This window comes from Callorhinchus milii, unplaced genomic scaffold (assembly GCF_018977255.1).
Source record: "Callorhinchus milii isolate IMCB2004 unplaced genomic scaffold, IMCB_Cmil_1.0 Scaffold5, whole genome shotgun sequence".
NCBI classification, from domain to species: Eukaryota; Metazoa; Chordata; class Chondrichthyes; order Chimaeriformes; family Callorhinchidae; genus Callorhinchus; species Callorhinchus milii.
The window spans coordinates 36274386-36296596 of NW_024704746.1; the positions used below are offsets into that span (position 1 = coordinate 36274386).

Here is a 22211-nt window from a genome sequence, read left to right on the forward strand (position 1 = left end):
AGCACAAAGAGTGAGTAAGGGGCATATCTTTTATCAATACGATGTTGGGATTTAAAAACAACGATTCACAACACAATTCGCCAATAATAACTCCATTATGAACTGGCAGTATGCCACAGGATCCTGGTTCTGAAACATTGGAAACAACATCAACTTGGATTTATATAGCGCCCTCCATGCCGGACGGTGTGAAATGGATTTCCACAAGTCTGCTGTGTTGCCAGTTACTGACAGGATTCCTTATCAGTGACTCTGGGCCACTATCAGTGAATCCAACTGTTTTCCACTGTTTTCTTCCACTCTGTTATGTAGAAAATAATCTGAATTTACTTTTTCAGATAAACTTTTATTGCATTTCTAGTTCTGCTTATGGTTCTAGTTCACAACTTTAACAAAATGTTTAATCTCTTTACAGGTCCATACATACGTCAATACTTCTGGTGTGCATGAAGAATTGAAGAATCGATCCAGTGCACAGACATCGATAGAACTCAGACCTTTAAACGGTGATGTCAACAAGGCACGAGGGAATCACTGCTGCTCCATGGAAGATCGAAATCCCCAGGTTGTCTTTGAACCTGAAGGAATTAAATTTGTCTTGGGACCAACACCCGTTCAAAGGCAGTTATTGGAAAGGGAGAGTGAGGAGACCAATGGAAGTGAGCAGCCATGTGCTGGCAACGGCACCAATTGCACTGATTGGGACACTGGCTACGACAGTGATGAGCGAAAGGAGGCACCTCCTAATAATAAACTTGTGTATGAAAATTTTAACGGTCTGTCGGTCCCACCTACCATTGGAGGCAGACGAGGTAGATTAAAATCAAATAGCGTTTCAGACCCTCAGAATATCAACAATTCTGCTCAAAGGAGGACTGCACTCTTAAATTATGAAAACCTGCCTTCTTTGCCTCCAGTGTGGGAAGTCCGCAAACAAAGCAGAGATGAAGAAGATAGCTTGGGACCAAAGACGCCTTCTCAGAATGGTTATCATACAAATCTTGATCAAATGCATAATTATGTCAATACAGAGAATGTTACTGTTCAGCCTAACGTACACAAAGTTGAATTTGTACGGCAACGGGATTGCTCCCCAACTGTTTTTAATTTTGATGTTAGGCGACCAAGTCTAGAACATAGACAGCTGAACTACATCCAAGTTGACTTGGAAGGTGGTAGTGATTCTGATAACCCACAGACTCCAAAAACGCCAACAACTCCACTTCCACAGACTCCGACAAGGCGAACAGATTTATATGCTATGATAGACATAGAAAAGACTGCTGCTATGTCAAACTTGCAGAAAGCACTGCCAAGAGATGATGGAACAGCAAGAAAAACACGACATAATAGTACTGACCTGCCAATGTGAGCTTAGGAAGCACTATTTTGTTTCAGTTGCACCTTTGTTAAATTGATAAATGAAGAGACAAGGATTGATCTCTTTTTCTAAAAACCTAACAGCTGTTATAAACTGAAATAAGGATACGTTATAGGATTATTGTATTTTGAGCCTTATGTGCTTATTTCCGTTCAAAGGGAATTCATATAGAGCAGGAACTCCATAAGAGCACCCTTTTATTTTATCATTCTGTAGTTAAAATTTAGATTTTAGGACATGGTCGGTCACTTTTACAGTGCTAATTCCATTCAGTTTAATTGGAGATATCTTCCGCTCTCACTAGAACATTGATATTGATGGCCTTAAGCGCATCAGCTGAATTTAATTTTATGCTGACTTTTCCAGCATTTCTTATGGATCTTTATTGTATGTATACACTTTGCAGGCAAGTGACCTACCTAACTAAATATAGTTTCTATAGCGGTACGTATATTTGTTTCATTATCTTTAATTGATACTGGTATCCATTTTGCACTTACACTGAGAATTTACCAAACAAGGTCCAAGTAAAATGTGTATTGATAGTTTTCATCAAAGTATGGTAATCAAGTTACCGAAGGTATTATACATATTATCCTGAATGTCACAGTAATTCTGAATGCTAGCATGGCACCAAGGTTAAACCCTTGTGTCATTTGGTCACTAGGTTTCTAAATGCTTTCCAGACGAGAGTTGACTTTGTTTTACCAGTTTCATTTAGGGCTTATTTGCTTACATTCTTAAAATGAAAGTGCAGTTTTCTAACTAAACCCGTATGTGTACTTTTGATACCATTAGTGACTGGTCCTTTTAAATATATGGTAAGTGTCATGGTCCAACTCAGTAATTACAAAGTAAACCCATACAAACATTACATTCACCAACTACCATAATATAAAAATTACACTAAGCTTAAAAACCCACATCTACTGTTTCTTGACTTCTCTTTGTATTGTACAAAACTGTAAAATGCTCTAACTTACATTATAAAGTGATAGTTTTTCTTCCTGCATATAGTGATTGTATAAAAGTAGTAAAATAGTTTAAAATTATTTTTTACATAGGACACAGAACGGTAGTAAACTCAAAGAGAGGGGACACACCCTTACTTAATTTTGTTGTAAAATTATTTTTGGATATTTTACCCCCTTTGATGTTTTGACTTGCAAACATTCCATGCATTTGATGTTTTCTTGCATTGCTCTTTGATGTTACAGGGTACAAAGTGTACTCTTTGCAGAAAATTAGTGTAGAAATTGCCATATTTTTGGCTTGCATTTCAGGTACTGATGTAGTTTGCCAAAATTGTCATTTGAAGGTATACCTGTGTGTTGTAGGATGTATTAGGTTGTCAAATGTCAAAAGTGCCAATATCATAATACATTTTTTTGTAGCATGGAAATGTTGAGATTTTTACATACATTTTTAATTGATGCTACATAGGTACCTGGTTTACAAGAGTCCTCTAGTTTTGAAGTAAAACCAAATTTTTACACAAATCACTGTTTGCGCATTTGGCAGCTGCCAGAGAAGGCGACACGTTTTATAGCTCTCGACATTCCCTGTGGAATAAGCTGCATCATGAGAAATGAGCAATGTACCTAGCATTGTATAATTAATAATAAACTTTTTTTGTTTAATAACAAATTATGTCTGCAGTCTTATAGAGTGAATAACGTGTTTTCTGTGTAGTGTTTATTTTAAATCTTGTTCTTTGTAGTTCTTCAGGCGCTGACAGCATCACCATCCACGGTTGGAAACTATCTTGATAAGCCAGTCCGGATCCTTGGAGTCTTGTATGACCCACAACTATCCTTTCTACTCCACATCTGCACCATGACCTGCTCTGCCTTTCCCCACCTCCCCAACATAGCTGTACCATTGTCTCACATCACAGGCCGCCGAAACCCTCATACACACTTTCATTACATCGAGGCTCAACTATGCAAACTTATTGCTTGTCGGCCTCCCCAACTCCGACCTCCACAGGCTGCTGATCATCCAGAACTCTGCGGCCCGTGTCCTCTCCCACACTAGGCTCCACAACCCTATCACCCCCATCCTTGCCCAACTCCACTGGCTTCCCATCACACAGAGAATACAGTTAAAGATCCTGGTCCTCACCTTCGCCCCACTATTGGCGGGCGGGCCTTCTGCCATTCTGCCCCCACCCTCTGGAACTCCATCCTGCAGTCCCTCCCCCTCGCTTGCCACCTTCAAGATCCATCTCAAGACCCTCCTCTTCGACCATGCTTTCGATCTCCCTGCTTCCCCTACCCTTGCGCTCTCCACTCTCCCCGAACTCCAGCTTGGATTCGAAACTCTGTCTGTCCAGCATCTTTGGACGTCCTCCCAAAGTGAAAGGTGCTATACAAATGCAATTTTGTTGTTACCCCAGAGTGCAAAGAAGGCCCGCTTGTAAACTCAACCTTGACCAGGCCATGAAGATACATGTCAATTCCGTACATCAGTTTGACTGACAAACCTTTTGTTCTCAACAAGTTTGTGCTGGAGAAAGGAATTAATTTATTTTGTTGGTTTTATGAGGATCAAACATTGTCAAGTACTTTGCTCTAAATTCCCCAATAATGTCCAACAACTCCAACCTCTGGAAACCACTCCCCACCAATGGTAGACTGGGTACATGGCAAATCAGGCAATTTCCCGAGTACCCCTATGAATAGCTCCCGATACTTATTATCCCATAAGACCTACTTCAGACATTCCAAGTTTTTTAAACATGTAGATGTTTTATGCTTCCCCACAACCATGAATTGGTGGTGCCCCCATTTTACCGGACAAACCTGAGCCCTTTTGCTAGTCTGCCACTGCTCCTTAGTGCTACTAAGAACTTTTCTGAGATTTCCACTTCCCATATTAACTATTCCTACAGGCACAGAGTGAGGCTTATTCAGTGGAAAATGATGTGCTGTATTGTACTTTCCAGTAACTGGATTGATGTTTTTCCTCGAGGGTTGAGACTACCCAATTTCTATCATCCTGTCACTCTGCTGGTAGATTTAAATCCTGATCCCGAAACTGAATGGTCCATGTTGAACTATTATTCCACCAGGTTTTCCCTCGTCTCTCCAACATGTTGCCTCACATTTTGTGAATTTGTTCTGAGAAGCCCCACAAGACATTCGTCTTATGTTGGAAGCACTATATAAATGCAGTTGTTGAATAATTGTCGTGGTCAAGCAGAAATGAATAATTAACCATACTCAACTTCAACAACGACAACTTGCATTCTCAGAGCGCTTAACAGTGGTGATGGAGCTTAACGCCGAGCCAAGAAGAGAATCGAGGTGAGCATAGGCACAGTCGAAGAATCTTCAGGTATGATCTGAACATGGGTGTGCAGAGAGATTGAGGCACAGCATTCTATGAGTGCACCAAAGGATTACAGCACCAGACTGCATACATGTGTACATAATACATATTCATCTATTTTTCTATAATTTTATCTTGTTAAATTTGTTTCTGCTTCAGTCTTGACCGCAGCATGGGTACAGAAAACAAATTCACCATAATGATTTTATGGTGTAGCACAACACAATTTGCATTTAGAGTGTCTTTCACGTATCAAAGCACTCCAAGCTGCTATCTGGCCACCCGAGCCTCGGTTTGGGAGTTGAAGAGGGTGTGGTGGGCTGTATAATGATAATAATCCTTGCATTTGATATAGTGCTTTATCATGTCTTCGAGACGTCTCAAAGTGCTTCACAGAGTATACTGTAAAGTGAATTGACTACTTTGTGATCGAAACACGGCAGCCAATTGCGCACAGCAGTGTCCATTTGAGCAGTGTTTGAATAATAATCACTAATGCACAAAGAAAATATTTAAACTGTTGTGCACATGTGCAATATGTTCCTTTGGTCCCAACAGTACTAGCTCTTTGGCCATGGAGACTTTCTAAAGATTGCATTTAAAATCTGTACCTTTTCAATAAAGTGAAAAGGTAAATTTTGATATTAAAATGCTTTGGGTACTGAAAATGTGTTCATTCACTCCAAGATAAGGTTTATAAGTAGGCTTGTATTCACAACTGGACAAATGTAAAGCAGACACCAGTCAGAATGTCTTCAAAAGGTATATACATATGTATATTGATTTTCCAACCTTCCTCAAGTTTAAATCGAATACATTGCCAAGAATTAAAAAAATGGGGAGAATCTCAACCTGGATAAACATTTGGTACTGGGTAATTTTTTTTAATTAAGATGCCTCCTGAATATAATATGTAAACGTATTTTTGGAAATGAGCTAATCATTTTCAAAGAGTGTCTTTTGGGCAGCTAAGGATATAAAAATATGACCATCATTCCTGTCCTCGCCTGGATTGACTTAGATCCTCACTCTCACCTACAAATCCTTTCACGCTTTTGCACCTCCCTACCGCTGATCTTTTCTACTTTCAGTATCCTGCTCGCCCCTCTACTTGGCGAACTTGGACCTCTTGCGCATTCCTTGCCCCTCCACCTTGGAAAGTGCTCCAAGATGTCACTACATGAAGGCCATTATATAAATAGAAGTTATTGTGTAATATTTCCGCCCCAATGTTACAGTAAGATTGCAATTTGTTTAGCCTACGCCAAAAATGTAATGAAATCACATATTTCTATGGTTGTTTGCGTTTCACTATTAACAAACCATGAATTCTTGATTTTCAACAAACCTCTGTAAAACTATTCACATTTTGCAAATCTACTTAGGGTTTAGAATCTGACCTTTTTCTTGCTTTTTTATGACTTAATTTTTTTCATAAAGATTTGGCAAAGTTTACTGCAAGCCATCTATCTAATGTCACCCCACTTTCAATCCATCTCAACCAGGTCAGTCATGTATTGCCTGCTGATTAACATCTTCCATTGGGCATGCAAATTTGCCATCCCAGCTGCACTCCTTCCCTTTGATGTGAGAATTGAATGGCCCTATTTATTCCATTATCCTCTGTTTGGCCCAGCTCCCTCCATTATGCATTGGATCTCCATGTCATATGTTGCAGCTCTTCTCAGAAGGAGCTGCATACTGTCTGCTTTCAGATCACACCACAAACTGTCAGTGTTCCCACTGTCACGTGAATGGCCAGTTAGTAACTATGTTTGACATTAATTACTGTGAAGCACTTTGAGATGTTTTGGTACGTTAAAGTAATATAAAAAATCATTTTCCTTGATTCTGGGATTTAAGTTGTGAATGAAAGTCATTTGGGTACACTGATATCAACGGAATAGGTACCATAATCCTTTCATTTGATATAGTTTCTATAACTTTGAACGGTTTCAGAATGCAATGCAGGCAATTGCTGCAAAGTGCAATGTCCCACAAACAGCTATGTATTGAAAGACCAATTTAACTGAGAATTGTTGGGACAGGACGAAAGCAGAAATTCTTTTCTCTTTTCAAATAATGCTACGGGATCTGACATTTACTTGAACAGGCAGAAGCAGCTCAAGACAAATTGCTGCCCTAGGCAAAACTTCAGTGTGCTGCCCCTCAACCTTCTATCCCCGTAGAAGTTTGATAGCTTTCGCAAGAGAGATTAATTTATCTTTAAAAGTCTACAGGCTTCCGCTGGTGCTAGCACACGGCAGGCATTCGCTGCAGCCACAATTGAGTACTTCTTTAAAAAAAGGCGCTTAATCTTCCTCTAACCTCATTTAATGAACTCTCATTGAACCTGATTATAGTAGTGATAGAATTGATATGCCCTTTACCACAGTATGTATCAAATATTGATTAAGTGATAAACCCATTGGCCTAGGTAGTATTGGTACTGTGCATTATGGAGCTGAGCCATACAGACTAGAAAATCGCTCTCTGGGTCAAACCTTGTCCTGAATTGGCTGATCGTAGCTAGTGTAGTAATTGCCATATTACAATTGCCTCAGCTCTTCTGGGTTAATATTAGGTAGAATTGTTCCGATTCCTATTTTCTATTCAATGAGTGACCTTTCTGACAGAAAATGCATATGTACAGAATCAAGTTCAAATACTTTATAGGATAATTTGCAGTGGAAAATGCAACATTGAGTGATACAATACAATGTACATTTATATTGCACCTTTCACAGCCGGAGGCCATCTCGCTGTTTAGCCAACTAACTTGAGAGTATAGTATTTAGCTCGCCCTCACGAAATGTGTCTTTTTCATAATCATCAGGACTCTGGCATGCTTTCTTTATGCATCCTAAAAAAGCACAGATACCATCTGGTGGTTGTGATTGTCATGGCACTTTGTCTTTCAATCATTTCAGGATCCCTAGAGAAAGTAGTTACCATTAATATACCAAGTGTATACTTTATCAGAGAGAATAATACCGTACCTAGTATTAGTAGCTAGCAAAGTTTTAACCTGAGGATCGTGAATTTGACCATTTGATTTATACTTCGTATATATTGCAAACTTGACTGCAAGTTGCCATGGTTTTGATAGTGATTTGCTGCCAAATGTATGCAATATAAATGGGTTGCAGGGAACATAAATTAAGATGGAGCTGTGGTACTGGCACTGTAAAATATAAACTTGGATAGCCACGAAACTTTGAACAGACTGCTTTTTGTTATTAGTGTGTCAGCTTGGCTCAGTTAACATTCTCACCTCCAAGTCAGAAGGTTATGGGTTCAAGCCCCATGTCCAGATTTGTAACCCATATAGTCTATTGCTGACACTCCAATGCAATATTCGGGTGTGCTGTATTGTTGGGGGTGCCAGCCTTCGGATGAAACGTTAAACCAAGGTCCGGTCTGTCTGACCATGTGGATATTAAAGATCTCATGGTATGATTTTAAAAAGGAGTTTTTTGCCCTGGTGTCCTGTCAAACAATTTCCCAAATAAAATTGGTCGCTCACTATAGCTGTTCGTGGGACAATGACGTGGCAAATTGACTGCCACGTTTGCCCACAAAAAAGTCATGTGATAAGGTGCTATACCAAATGCAAGGATTATTAGAGCTGATTACAAGAGCTGCTCTTTAATAACACTAAAAAATAACATCCAATTTGAGTGTTCTGCATTCATGCCAAGGTGCTCATGTGCAAAATATGAAAATTCAGTATTTGGTATTTTTTGCAGAACAATTGATATGGAGGAAATAGAATATAACTGGTCTCCTGCTCCAAATCACTAAAAATTAATCATTCTTACATTTGACATTAAAAAAAATTGTTGCATTTGATACAGCACCTTTCACATTGGGAATACATCTCAAAGCATTTTACAGGATTTATTGTAAAGTGTAGCAACTGTATTTTGTAGTCAACCATCATGCCTATATGCCATGCAATTTTCCTGCATTTTGACCTCGCTCCCTTGGCAATCCTGGGATCATTCTACTTAGACCTGGGAGGTTAAGGGGAGATTTAATAGAGGTGTTCAAAATCATGAGGGTTTTTGAAGGGAGTAGATGAGAAAATTATTCTATGCGCAGGTGACTTGGGTGGAAATCAGGGGACACAGGTTCAAGATAATTGGCAAAAGGATCAGACGGGAGATGAGAATTTTTTTTTTTGCACACAGTTGTCAGGTCTGAAACGCACTGCCTGAAGGCGCGGTGAAAACAGATCCAACACCAACTTTTTAAAAGCGAATTAGACGGGAAAAAAATATGCGAGGATTATGGGGAAAGGGCAGGGGAGTGGGACTGATTGGGCAGCTCTTCCAAAGAGTCTGCCCAGGCACGACGGGCCGAATGGCCTCCTCCTGTGCTGTAAATAATAAAATAAATATAATCCTTGCATTTGATATGGAGCCTTATCGCGTCTTCGAGGCGACTCGGGACCCTTCACAGAATAACACTGTAAAGCGAATTGACTGTGTAATATTATTCAGTGACTGCACTGTGTGCCTCTGTCCATTGAGTCTGTTACTGACGCGCCAACATGTCCTTTGCTTCTTCGTGGAGCAGATCTGCGCGTGCGTAACCTTGGGCTGAGTTGGAGTACGTCTGAGGGTGTGTGTGTGTGTGTGTCCCCAGCGCGGAGCTGCGGGTGTGTGTGTGTCCCCAGCGCGGAGCTGCGGGTGTGTGCGTGTCCCCAGCGCGGAGCTGCGGGTGTGTGTGTGTGTCCAGCGCGGAGCTGCTCTGTACATGCGTCCCCATGGTGGAGCTCATCTGTAAGTATCTGTCCCCAACGCGGAGCTGCCTTGACTGTGTGTGTGTGTGTGTGTGCGCTCCGCAACAGTCTCTATGGTGATAACATCCGGTTGAAGCGGCTTCATCCGGGCCAGTGACGGTTGGGGGGGGGCTATTTCCGGTGCTCGGTCTTCTTTCTGCACGAGGCGATTTGAAGCGAGTGATCATGGTGAGGAGTCGACCCCGGGGCCGATAACGGTTACCCTCTCCCCCCCCTTCCCCCTCACCCCCACCACCCCGGGTTTTCTACGATTAACGTTCACACTCCCCTCCGGCGGTTCGCGGACCGAGCGCCGCCGCTTTCGAGCGCGAGCAGCGGCGACTGTGCGGGAGCCGAGCGGACCGGCTCCTGGGCCCGTTACTCGTTCTGTAACGAGCCGCTGGGTGGGGTGGGAGACCGACCGGCCGGCCGGCCGGCACCGGGGAAGCGAGGGAGCCGTTTTTTTGTGCGGGGAGGAGGGAGAGGAGCCCGTGGCGGTGTCTGGTGGGGGCGTGAGGAGGGGGGGTTTGGCTTCAATGGAAACTAAAAGCGCGGCCTCCCCTGGTGAGGGAACCCCGTGGATTTTTTTTTAGGTCTACAGGCCTCGCTCTCTCTCTCCCCCCCCGCCCCAATGCCCCACTCGCGTGCCCTCTCCCGGGGCCCCGGTAGCGCCTCCCGCGCCTGAGGGCGAAACCGGGCCCTCATCGAAGCTTCTGGTACTTCGGGGGGGAAGGGTGTGACTGCGCATGTGCAGTTGGAGCAGCAGGACAAGGAATGAATGAGCCGCACCTTCAGGGCCTCCAGACAGCGCCTCTCCCACTCCTGCAGCCAATGCTGCAAATCATCCTTACGTTTCACAGTTTTTTTTTTTGTAGGCGATCGTGGCAGCCGATGTACGCACAGCAATGGGAAACTTTTTAACATTTCATGAACGGGGAGACGGGGTCCTCGGTTTCACGTCTCGTCCGTCCAAAGCACAGCAACTCCCAACCGTGCAGCGAGCCCTTTGCACCACGTTGGGAGTGTCTGCCTGGACTTGAGCTCAAAAGTCCCGATGTGGGGTTTGAACCCGTTACCTTTTAGCTCGGGGCGAGAGTGCTACCAACTGAGCCAGGCTGACACCTGAACAATATCACCTCTAATATTCACGCTGACTGCTTTTGTTGGCCGTTTGCTAAGTGCAGAATCCACCCTAGGGTTATTCTGCCATCCCAATGCTTCCCCTCTTCACTCCCATCACCCATACGCCACAGGGACGTGTCAATGAAACTGATCACTTGTATAAATTTTAACACCCGCTCATTGTTATAGCTTTAAAAAGCATGATTGTAATTCTTACAATTAGAGTTTAGTTCAAATCTGTCTGGCGTAAAAATGCTTTGTTGGTTTATTTTTAACCATAAATTTCTCCAGATAAGTCAATCACATCATGACTGCTTGTGGAACATTGCTGTGTGTAAATTGCCTGCCATGTTTGTGTTTCAAACGCAGTCACTATACCTTATGGTTAATCCTGTATAGTGCTTTGAGATTGCTTCCTAAAGTGAAGATGCTATAATCAAATGAAGGATGATTATTAATTTAACCAAGAATTTCCAGGGATGTTGGGAGAGGGAAATCTCTATTCAGACTTGCATGACACCGAACCCACTACCAGCTCCAGGGTATTGATAGCCAATATTTTGCGTGATGAGAATAATTTAAAGGCATGCTGAGTGAGTGTAAAACATTTTAGATCATTATTTTATGTTTATTTCCAACAGGCTTCCCTTTCACTAGCCCCTGTGAGTATATTCACACCTGGTGCCGATGAAGAAAAGGCAGAGACAGCTCGTCTGGTAAGATGCTTTAATAATTACTGCAAACAGCAATACACGATTCCCTCTGTTAGAGAATGTAGAATATTCCTGTTCTCAGTGGGAGCATTTTTGAAGAGACTGATGGCAATTTTTTATTTTTGTATTTTTTGCTTACCAAAGATGATGAGCTAAACAAATTACATACAATTACATAGTGCTGCAGGCCGTTCAACGTAACCCATGGATTATACTAGCTACCACTCCTCCTAATCCCATCTTCCATACCCTCTCTTCTCCCCATTTATGCATCCTTTTTTTTGCTTAACATGTTGATGCTTTCTGTTTTTCTACCATAGCATTTAGTAGTGAGCTCCACATTCTCACCACGTTTAAATTCTGAAGCACAACTTATGATAGTTACAACCTAAAACTAGTAGTTTGCATGTGTTTTAACCAAGAAGCATCTGTTAGCAACAGCTTCAGTTCCAATTCATTGACTTAAAGTTGGGGTTGGTGTTAACTAGTTACTGTAGAAAGGTGCTGTACTTACAGTTAATCTTCAAAACCAGCATTAGCTGCCCGTATATAGTACTTGTGTATTTGTCTAATTTTCAAATTTAACTTATGTAGTTGTGGTATTTAATTTGGATTTTTTGGTTTAAATGTGGGATGGGTATACAGTAAAGTTTTTTTTGTAATTGTCATCAGTTGGTTTTCAAAAGTAATATGTGATTTCTTTCAGTCTTCCTTTGTCGGTGCTATTGCAGTTGGAGATTTGGTTAAAAGCACATTGGGACCAAAAGGCATGGTAAGTGATGAGATTGAGATTTTGTAATATTGGTAATGATTTCTGACGATTCAAACAAAAACTTGCTGCATGTTAAACATTCTATGGTCTTGTTTTTCAAGATTACTGTCTCACATCAGCATTGGATATTTATAGTAATATTTCTAAGGATATGGTACAGTTGAAATTACATTCATTTAGAGAAGTGAAAACTGGAATTGGCACTGAAGGTTAAAACTATCTTTGCTTATCTGTTCCAGGACAAAATACTGATGAGTGGAGGGAAAGATAGTTCTGTAACAGTGACCAATGATGGAGCTACAATCCTTAAATCTATTGGTGTGGATAATCCAGCTGCTAAAGTTTTGGTTGGTGAGTTCAAACAATTCCTCATCTATCAATTTTAATGTTGACAAATGGCTTTTGCATACAATATTCCATAGGATTAGTACACCAAGTAAAAGTTAAATTTCGTGTAATATTTGGGAATGTTTGCAACTTTTACTTATACACAAGTTAGAAAAAACTTTGTTCATTCTTTCTATCTCTGATGATGGGTGGAAAGAATGAGTGATTTTTCCAACTTGTGTATAAATAAGATTTTTGGGTACTGTCTCTTATTTCTGGAAACGTTAAGTAGCTTGTATTTGTCTTAAAAGTACGCTGTTTTGTCCTGTTCACAGACATGTCCAAGGTACAGGATGATGAAGTCGGAGATGGAACTACATCTGTGACTGTGCTGGCAGCTGAGCTCTTGCGGGTATGTGGTACATTATGATACTTGTAACTGTTGCTTTTTAAAAAGTGCACAGAGGACAAAACATTCTAATGATTTTTTTTAAAAAGAAGTAATTTTTATATTTGAGTATTTCCACACCACTCAGTGGAGTGGTTTCTGTTCACATTATCTTTCAATTTATTAAAACAATACTAGGAATTCAATTCTTAAAAAATACTAGTAAATTTTGCATAGTCCGGTTCAAAAGAATTTCAGCACTACACTTAAACCGGAACAAAGCATTGTAGAGTCTTTATCATCCAACTGTGGCACTTAATCACCTGTTTCATTGAGGATGTGTATAATAATCTCAACTAAATTGCTGATAATGGAGCCAACAACAATGTAATGATGTCCATCAATATAGCAACCATGAATGTAGCATTGCTTTGCATTATCACCCAAGATTGGTTTGGTTTGCTGAAGTCAACAATTCTTCCTGCACATAGCGGGCATGCACAGCATATTAGAAATGACATCAGCAACAACTGGAAAGTCAGCCATTTTCTGTGCCTCTCATAATACCACCATTGAGGCATTAGACACATTATAAGAGGGATTCCCAGTGCTAAACAAAGTGCTTTTTTGTGTAAATCAGCATCTTTGTAAGTCAAAACCCTAATGTGTAGAGTGGTCCTAGCAGGTCAAGCAGCAGGAAGCTTACCAGACGGTGCTTTCAATGACAAGCTATGCAGTGATGTAAAGCATGGTGATTGATGTGCTTCTGCATGTGTCTTGCCCAGATGACCAAAAACAATGTAAAACACTTTTGGTGTATTTTTATTATGTACTAATAAAATAACTGTCCGTCTGTGTGTCAATTATCTGACAATTACGTAATAACTGATTGACGTAGAGACATGATTTATACCTCATCGGAAAGGTCTTGCATCTGGCAGTGTCATGGGCATATTTCTTTGGGGGGGGGATCTCCTATCATTGATGAACTATATTAAAAAATGCTATATTAAAAAATTAAGCCCCAAAATATGAGGTATGCATCGTATTCTGCAACTACATAGTGACAGAGGAAAGCACTCACCATTCAGAGAGATGCATCTATATTCTGCAACAAATGTAATGCACTTTTTTGTGGTTGTCATAGGAGCTAGAGTCCGCCCATGTGGGAGAGAGAGAGAGACAGATAGTGAGAGAGACTGAGAGAGAATATTATATAAAGTGTGACTATTTTGTGTGAGAGAGAGAGGGAGCGAGACGGAGAGGGAAAGAGAGAGAGACAGGAAGACTGAAGAAAATATATTAAAGGAGTCCTCCCACAGGAGTCCTCCCAGCTGAGTATAACGTCTAAACAAAATGTTTGTGTCAATCTACATTCCATATTGGATCCTTTGGTTGCAAGCGAAGCTGTAATGCTACAGCTAGTATGTAATAATAATATAATCCTATAATAATAATCCTTGTATTTGATGTAGCGCCTCATCATGTTTTCGATATGTTTTAAAGCGCTTCACAGGATACACAGTAAAGTTTAGTGACTGTGTCTGTGTGTTTTGTGAGCCAAACGCAGCAGCCAATTGCGCACAGCAGTGTCCCACAAACAGTCATGGGTTGAGTGACCAAATTATTATTATTTATCTTTTTTTNATACTTCTCAGGAAGCAGAATCTCTTGTTGCTAGAAAACTTCATCCTCAGACAATTATTGCAGGCTGGAGAAAGGCAACACAAGCGGCGAGAGATGCTTTGGAAAAAGCTGCAGTGGATCATGGGTTAGATTCTGTTTTTGTTGTTTTTGTTTCTATGAAAGCAGTTTGAAAAATAAGAAGCGTAAAACTAAACAAGCGATAGTTTTGACAAAAGACTAAAGTACTATAGAATTGTGTACTTTTTAACTCCCTCTTTACAGTTGTCAAAAATTGAGAAATGTATACAGTGACCTGGATAAACTAAAAGTAAAAATTGCTGGATATGGTAAGTTTCACCAGCTATGGACAGTGTGCATTATCTCAGTTTTGGATGTTAAGATTAAATCTTGCGTAGTATTGAACCATTGTTTTGCCAGTAACTTAAATTGGAAAAAATAGAATTTAAAAAAACTGATTATTTGAAGCTGTACCTATTTATCTAACTTGGAGGGGGCAGGCTACAATAACAATCTACACATTTAGTTTATGTTCTGAAATCTGGGGAAAATAAAAATCATCAGGTTTACTGAGAAGAGACATTGATTGTTCATCACTGCACATCATATTTGTGCATGAAATCATGTAGACTGAAAACTGCCTTTTCTGTTAAGAATCTGATTTTGGCAGTAGTCATTATTTTCATGCTTGTTTTGAAGACTTTGGGGCTTGATTTATAGGTTCTTTGTATTATTTATCATGTTAAATATATTCTGACTACATTCTACATTGTGGAGCCTGGGGTTGTGTAGTTGCGTTACATTTACATTTTTTGAAATGTTCTGAAGTAGTTTCCCTCATTTTACTATTTTCAGGAATGATGAAGCCAAATTCCGTGAAGACCTGATGAACATTTCCAGGACTACACTTTCATCCAAGTTACTGACTCATCACAAAAATCACTTTGCTAATCTAGCAGTGGAAGCTGTGATGAGGCTTAAAGGTTCTGGTAACCTTGAAGCTATTCATGTGATCAAGAAACTTGGAGGGAGCTTAATTGATTCCTACCTGGATGAAGGTGAGATATTTCAGAGTCTTATTGAAGAATGTTGCAATGTCGACTTGCTGGGTACATTTGAATTTTTTTAATCAAATCTGGACAGATGAATGATCGTGTTCCTCTGTTCAAATGCTTAATGGTAGTTAATCTAAAAATGAATGTGGTCTTTGGAATGTGGAAATATTGAATATGTATGTAATCATCTTTTCCATCCCATCCAATATTGGATCTTCCCATTTTTCTTTGAGATCCTCTGAATTTCTTTGGATAAATTCAGTAGATTTGGGCACATACTTTCGCCCACAAAATATACAGTCAATTAATTTTACAGTATTTTCTGTGAAACGCTTTGAGATGTCTCAAAGACATGATAAGGCGTTATATCAAGTGCAAGAATTATTATTATTTAAGTATAGAAATTCATCTTTTTGTAAAAGTATCGAGCATGTTATTTTGGATAATGTGATACTTTTAATCTACAGAGATAGCTAGTTTATAAAATGTAGGGAGACAAAGCAATGGAACCAAAATGTTGTTTATTTATGCTACACAGAATGGAACATTTGTACAATCAGTTGTAGGGCCCATCATCCCTATTTTATTGAAGAATACAAACACAGGCAAAATCCTAATGACCAAATTTATTGTGGACAATGTAATTAATAAACCTGTATTATTTGCCAGAGCTTTACAGAAATAGTGGAAGTCCTGTAGCTCAGTGGTTAGAGCACTCGCCTGGGTGAGTGAAGCACCTGGGTTCAATTCCAGGGAGGGCGAAACCTTGGGCAGGTTTCCTTACTCCACACGCCTAATAATAATCCCCCCAAAAAGAAACAATAATAAATTGATCATTTTCAATCCACGACTGTTTGTGGGACACTGCTGTGCGCAATTGGCTGCCGTGTTTCACCCACAAATATACGGTCAATTCACTTTACAACATATTCTGTGAAGCTCTTTGAGACGTCTAGAAGACGTGAAAAGCGCTATATCAAATGCAAGGATTATTATTATGTGGTTTGTCTGTATGGCAGAAGGCATTTTACTTTTTTGAATCTACAGAAAACTGTCAGTATCAAGAATGCTAACTCTGGAACTGCTAGCTTTTATTTTTTTTTAAAAAAATGTGTGTAATTCTTTCTAGGTTTTCTTTTGGATAAGAAGATTGGAGTTAATCAGCCAAAGAGAATTGAAAATGCAAAGATTCTGATTGCAAACACTGGCATGGACACAGACAAGATTAAGGTGCGGAGATTGCTTCTATTTTATGATGGAGCCCCTGCCACCTTAATGTTTATTAAACTAGATATCTGTAACTACTTAAAATGTCTAAAAAAATCTTATCTTTTGCATATTTCGACAGGTATTTGGCTCTCGTGTGAGAGTAGATTCTACAGCAAAGGTTGTAGAGATCGAATTAGCTGAAAAGGAAAAGATGAAGGAGAAAGTTGAACGTATCCTGAAACATGGAATTAATTGCTTCATCAATAGGTAGTTATATTTTTAAATTTTAGGCTTACAGTATTTGAAAAGGCATTCTTGTGAATTGAAGTCTCTTTGACCATGTTGAATACCCTTTTCTTTATTCCAGACAGCTTATTTATAACTATCCTGAACAGCTGTTTGGTGCTGCAGGTGTTATGGCTATTGAACATGCTGATTTTGCTGGAATTGAACGACTTTCACTCGTAACAGGTAAGACAAGATATGATCTATATCTTAGTTTTTTTACACTCCTTAATTCTCTTTAATTTATTGTTGTCCAAGTGTCTTACATCATTTCTTTCTTTAGAATTCATTTTCCTTATCCTCCTTGGGAAGGCTACTTCAGCTAATTATTTTAAAACAGCAGTTTGTCTTGATTATTTCGTACTCTGCATTTAGGACCTACTGATTGATTGTTACACTGGTATCTCATGGACTTCATAAATAAATAAATAAATAATCCTTGCATTTGATATAGCGCTTTTCAAGTCTTCTAGACGTCTCAAAGAGCTTTGCAGAATAGACTAAAGTGAATTGACTGTATATTTGTGGGCGAAAGATGTGATGAACATCAGACACTTGAAAATATTGCAACCGATGTATTAGATTTGTTTTAAATTGTTGATGATAAAACTCTGTTTAAGAGTATATCACTTCTGTTTCAGTAATAAATTATCTGGATTCTCACACTTAATATTTACATGGATTTGAATCAGTTGCTCTGGAGTATTTATTTGCCTTAGAGAGCAGAATACAGTAGGTCACCTGCAAAAAACTGGTATGCAGATTAATGTTTACAATGGAGTATACCAAATCTGACTTCCATTTTCCTTATTGGTATAGTGTTTAAAGTTCTGTATTTACCTATCAATTCATTTACAGAATTCTAAGTCCTAAATTTAAACCGTGAACTCCAAGGAGAATGGACATTTTGTAATGCAGAATTGTATCAAATTACATTTTGAAATTGTGGTGAAAAGTTTGCAAGTCATATGAAAGAAATAAACAGAAAAGCTAGATTTGGTTAATGTGCTGAACGTAACCTCATTGATTGTGATTTTAATTTCAGGTGGTGAAATTGCTTCTACTTTTGACCACCCTGAGCTGGTTAAGCTAGGAGAATGTAAAGTTATTGAAGAGGTCATGATTGGTGAGGACAAACTGATCCATTTCTCTGGAGTAGCACTTGGTAAGTAATTCTCGAGCACATCAGCAGATTACTAAAAACAGGCCAAATATGGCATTACTTTCTGTGAGGAATAAATAAAATTTAGTTCTATTTTTAAACATCATTATTAAGTCTTTTTACATTCAAATTTAATGTAAAATGTTTTCACAATGCATTGATTAGACCTGGATCTAGTTTTCTTGAGTTTGAGTTATTTGATAGTAGTTGTGCTTCAACTGGTTTTAGCACGACCAAGTTAGAAAGGAGAACCCCCCATTCTTAATTGCCATCCAGTAATCCTAGGTGGAAATTTCTTGGCAGAGGCTGGGGTTGGGCCTGCTCTCCATAAAGCTTGACAAATTCTTATTCTTTAGCTTCGTATATGAAGAATTCCTGCTGAGGCGAGTGAGACATCTTAGGAACTGTAATGTGGCACAGGTCTGCCCACAGGAAAGTACGGGTGGAGAAAATTAACTTGGCAATGACTTGCTGTATCTTTCTCTATTCCTATAGGTGAGGCATGCACCATTGTTCTTCGTGGAGCAACTCAACAGATTCTTGATGAGGCTGAAAGATCTTTGCATGATGCCCTCTGTGTACTTGCTCAGACAGTGAAAGAAACCAGAACAGTGTTTGGAGGAGGTAAGTTACTAGAATGTTGCATGTACTTGTGGAAAGCCACATACTACAAGGTTCTTAGGGTTTCACACTCCACCGGAGTGGGGTAGCCTATTTGGTGACTGGTCTCAGCAGGAGTACGATCCTATCTAAATTAAGTTTACATATGCATATTTCTGGGAGTTTGTCAATCCCCATGAATTTAAATCTCCATCTTTGGGCTAAGGCTGTTTCCTTTTGTCTTTTGGGTAAAATCAATTCCAAGAATCTCATTATAAAATTCTAGAAAAAGATTACAAAGGGGATACAGTAGTGGAATTTTGAATTTTTTTGCGTAATGCGTGACATGTTTGGAAAGAAGAAAAAGTGCCTCTGACTAAGACTTTTTAATGTTGTATATTAAGAATCACTTTTTGGCTTTTTTAAAAAAAAGCAAGTTGAATGGATTACAAAAGTAACTGTATAGTGAAAATTGACTTGTTGGAGAACTTAATGCACAACAATGATGTTTGCATGTGTTCTCTTATGCAGGACATTACAAAAAATGCCTTTTCAATTTAAATATTCAATTTAAATATTTTTGTCTAGGTTGCTCAGAGATGTTGATGGCAAAAGCTGTGACTGAACTGGCTGTTAGAACTCCAGGCAAGGAGGCATTGGCAATGGAGTCGTTTGCTAAAGCACTAGCAATGGTAGGTTTTATTTGGGACTGTGTGCTATGTCTTTTGTTTCCCCACTTCTAGCTCAATAGAAATAGCTTTTAGTGGCTATGATTACCAGAATCTGCATTTTGGATGATTTGGAGAAAACATCTATTTGCATTTCTAAAGTTTGTGACACATAAATTATTGTGGTGGTAAATTCATCAAAGAAGCATTTTGATGCAATTTTTTTCTTTCCAGCTGCCTATTATCATAGCTGATAATGCTGGATACGATAGTGCAGATTTAGTGGCTCAGTTGCGAGCTGCCCACAGTGAAGGAAAAACAACATATGGATTAGGTGAGTAATCTGCAGAGAATATTAATTTGATATTGAAATAGTAATTTTGCAGTGTTTTGTTGTACTAACTGAAAGCTGCAAACTTTTTTCGCAGATATGTGCAATGGCACAATTGGAGACATGGTGCAGTTGGGTATTACAGAGAGTTTCCAAGTGAAGAGACAGGTTTTGTTGAGTGCATCAGAAGCATCTGAAATGATCCTTCGAGTGGATAACATTATTAAGGCGGCACCAAGGTGTGTATCAATACAATACAAAAAAAATACATTTATATACTGCCTTTCATGTCGGGAGGAGATCCCAAGGTGCTCGACAGTCCTGGCTTGGCACTTGGTATCAGCAACCTAAGTCCGAATTTTTATAGCAACCTGTTACATAAACAGATTTGAACCTTTCTGTTGAAGTTTTGTTGGAATTTGGCATTACACGTTGCAGGTTTTCAAATGTTTCACACAATTTGCTCATTAATATCCTTTTTCGCTGAAGTGTAGTTGAAGAATCTAATGGTAAAAATTGACTGCATTCTCTTAGTATTGATCATACTTTTACCGGTTGTAAATGATGAGGAATTTTGCCCAGCAGGATTATATTTAACAAATGATGTATTTGTACTGCATTATAGAGTATGTGTGTACACATCAGTAACATGGGCTGTTTTTATTTCAGGAAACGAGTACCTGACCATCATCCTTGTTAAGCCTACAATGTTGGTGTCCAGAACATGTGGGTTTCATGTCTACAGTGAGCACTGAGGCAGCACCCAGTGAATAATAGCTGATGCTTTGTATTTATAAAATTGTAGTACTTTTAAGAATCTTGTTTTTTGGGTCTCAATTTCACTTGATCCATTAGCTTTGTGCAGAATAGTTCAGACCGTAATTGCAAGATGTGATTCAGGCTGTATTCAGGACATGTTACATTAAAGTTTTTTTTTATCACAAATGTGCTTTTTTTTATTTATAAAAGAAGAATATTAGAAGAAAAGGGTTTGCAAAGCAGGCTAGCTTTTTCTCATTCAATAGTTTTGGGGTATTATGGTGGTTGAAAGCACAGCTGCCAGTGTGAAATGGAGGGGATGTGGGAGGGTGAAAAGTTGAGATTTTGTGAGTGGGTTGGTGACGCCAAACTTGAGTTTTTAAAGCCTGTTCATTGTAGAAGTGATGCAAGACTGAGATATGCTATAAGAGCCTCCCAAGTTATAGGAGCAGTATTGAAGCCTAGGATTTGGGCTTTTTAGCCTAAGAGCTGTTGAGGGGGAAAACATGTTTAGCATGAGCAGAATGTAAAAAATCAAGCTTTATAGCCATACTGAATATTGTAATAAAAATGACTCTAGTTATTTAGCACAATTCAGTACTGCATTACAATACATATTTTAAATTAATAGAATTACATAACTGCAATCCTTCAACATACTGTATAAAAAACTTTTAATTATTTAAGTAGGATTGACAGTACCTATTAAGTACATCAACAACTGTTTGCTTACAAATGAACAATCACAGCAACAACACAATTACATTTATAGAGCGCCTTTCACATCAGGAGGACGTCCCAAAGCGCTGAACTTCACAGTAAATTCCAGTGTAGTGCTGTGAATGCCTTAACGTATTAAAGCGCTTTTATCAAATCCAAAGATGGTTATTCTTAAACTGCTGGTTTAGGAGCACTCACTGATGGGGAGGAAGCCAGCAGTCTGATCAAAATCGAGCAGTAATCTGCACCAAGTCCGGAGTGAAAGATGATGAAGTGGCCCTATGTCTTGAATGATGTGAAATGGAATACACAGGAAAGTTCTGGTTTTTTGGACATTTAACAGTTAATTTTATTGCTGTCAACAGCTACAGTTCATTTTCTCAGCTCAATTTTCGTTTTTCTTCGGCGGATGCTGATTCACGTTGAAATGCAGTCCCAAAGGCATTCCCTGGAGCCTCACTTAATGGGGCCATTTTTTGTGAAAGAATCTGGGTGAATATTTGTAGCTTATTTGGTGGTGGTTTGAGGGGAGAGGTGGACCCATTGTATTTGAACTTGAAGCCAAGAATCGCTCATGGTCTTAGCCTTTAAATAAATAGCAAAATGTGGTGACTAGGTGGAAAGCAGCAGCCAATTTGCCACATAAAATGCCAGAAGGTGAATCCAATTTATTTTGGAGGATTGGTGACCATGACACCGGGAGAAATTCCCTTCTCTTTTCTGTTAGCGACACGGGATCTTTAACATTATCCAGCCCAGGCAGACAGGATCTAATTTTAACATTTTATCTGATGAGTAGCATTGCCAACAATAATGTTCTCACCCAGCATCACATTGAAGCAGCAGTCTGGATTGCGATTACATGAAGTTCAAACTTTTACCCTGAGCGATGAGGGCGTGACTAATTGAGCCAAATTATCATTCAAATATGAATCAAATTCTGTTTTTAGTGTTAT

At 39.3% G+C, this 22211-nt stretch overlaps 2 protein-coding genes across 6 annotated transcripts in view; both read left to right on the top strand.

The window, feature by feature from the left end:
* The window catches only part of frs2a (fibroblast growth factor receptor substrate 2a), a 37039-nt gene extending 34011 nt beyond the window's left edge, over positions 1 to 3028 (top strand). For all 5 annotated transcript variants that reach the window (XM_042335706.1, XM_007903736.2, XM_007903733.2 and 2 more), the window contains exon 7: positions 416 to 3028. In XM_042335706.1, coding sequence (XP_042191640.1) covers positions 416 to 1372 — 957 coding nt within the window. In that variant the 3' untranslated portion in view covers positions 1373 to 3028. The remainder of the gene's footprint in view (positions 1 to 415) is intronic.
* A 6585-nt stretch (positions 3029 to 9613) lies between these two features.
* Positions 9614 to 20718, top strand: cct2 (chaperonin containing TCP1, subunit 2 (beta)). Its single transcript, NM_001292682.1, is given in 16 exon segments — positions 9614 to 9689; positions 11264 to 11338; positions 12042 to 12107; positions 12347 to 12458; positions 12770 to 12846; positions 14481 to 14593; positions 15322 to 15524; positions 16651 to 16751; positions 16870 to 16997; positions 17098 to 17201; positions 18061 to 18180; positions 18673 to 18801; positions 19366 to 19469; positions 19680 to 19779; positions 19874 to 20015; positions 20446 to 20718. Coding segments are annotated over 16 exon segments (1608 nt in total). The 5' UTR covers positions 9614 to 9686; the 3' UTR covers positions 20477 to 20718.
* The last annotated feature ends 1493 nt before the right edge of the window (positions 20719 to 22211 follow it).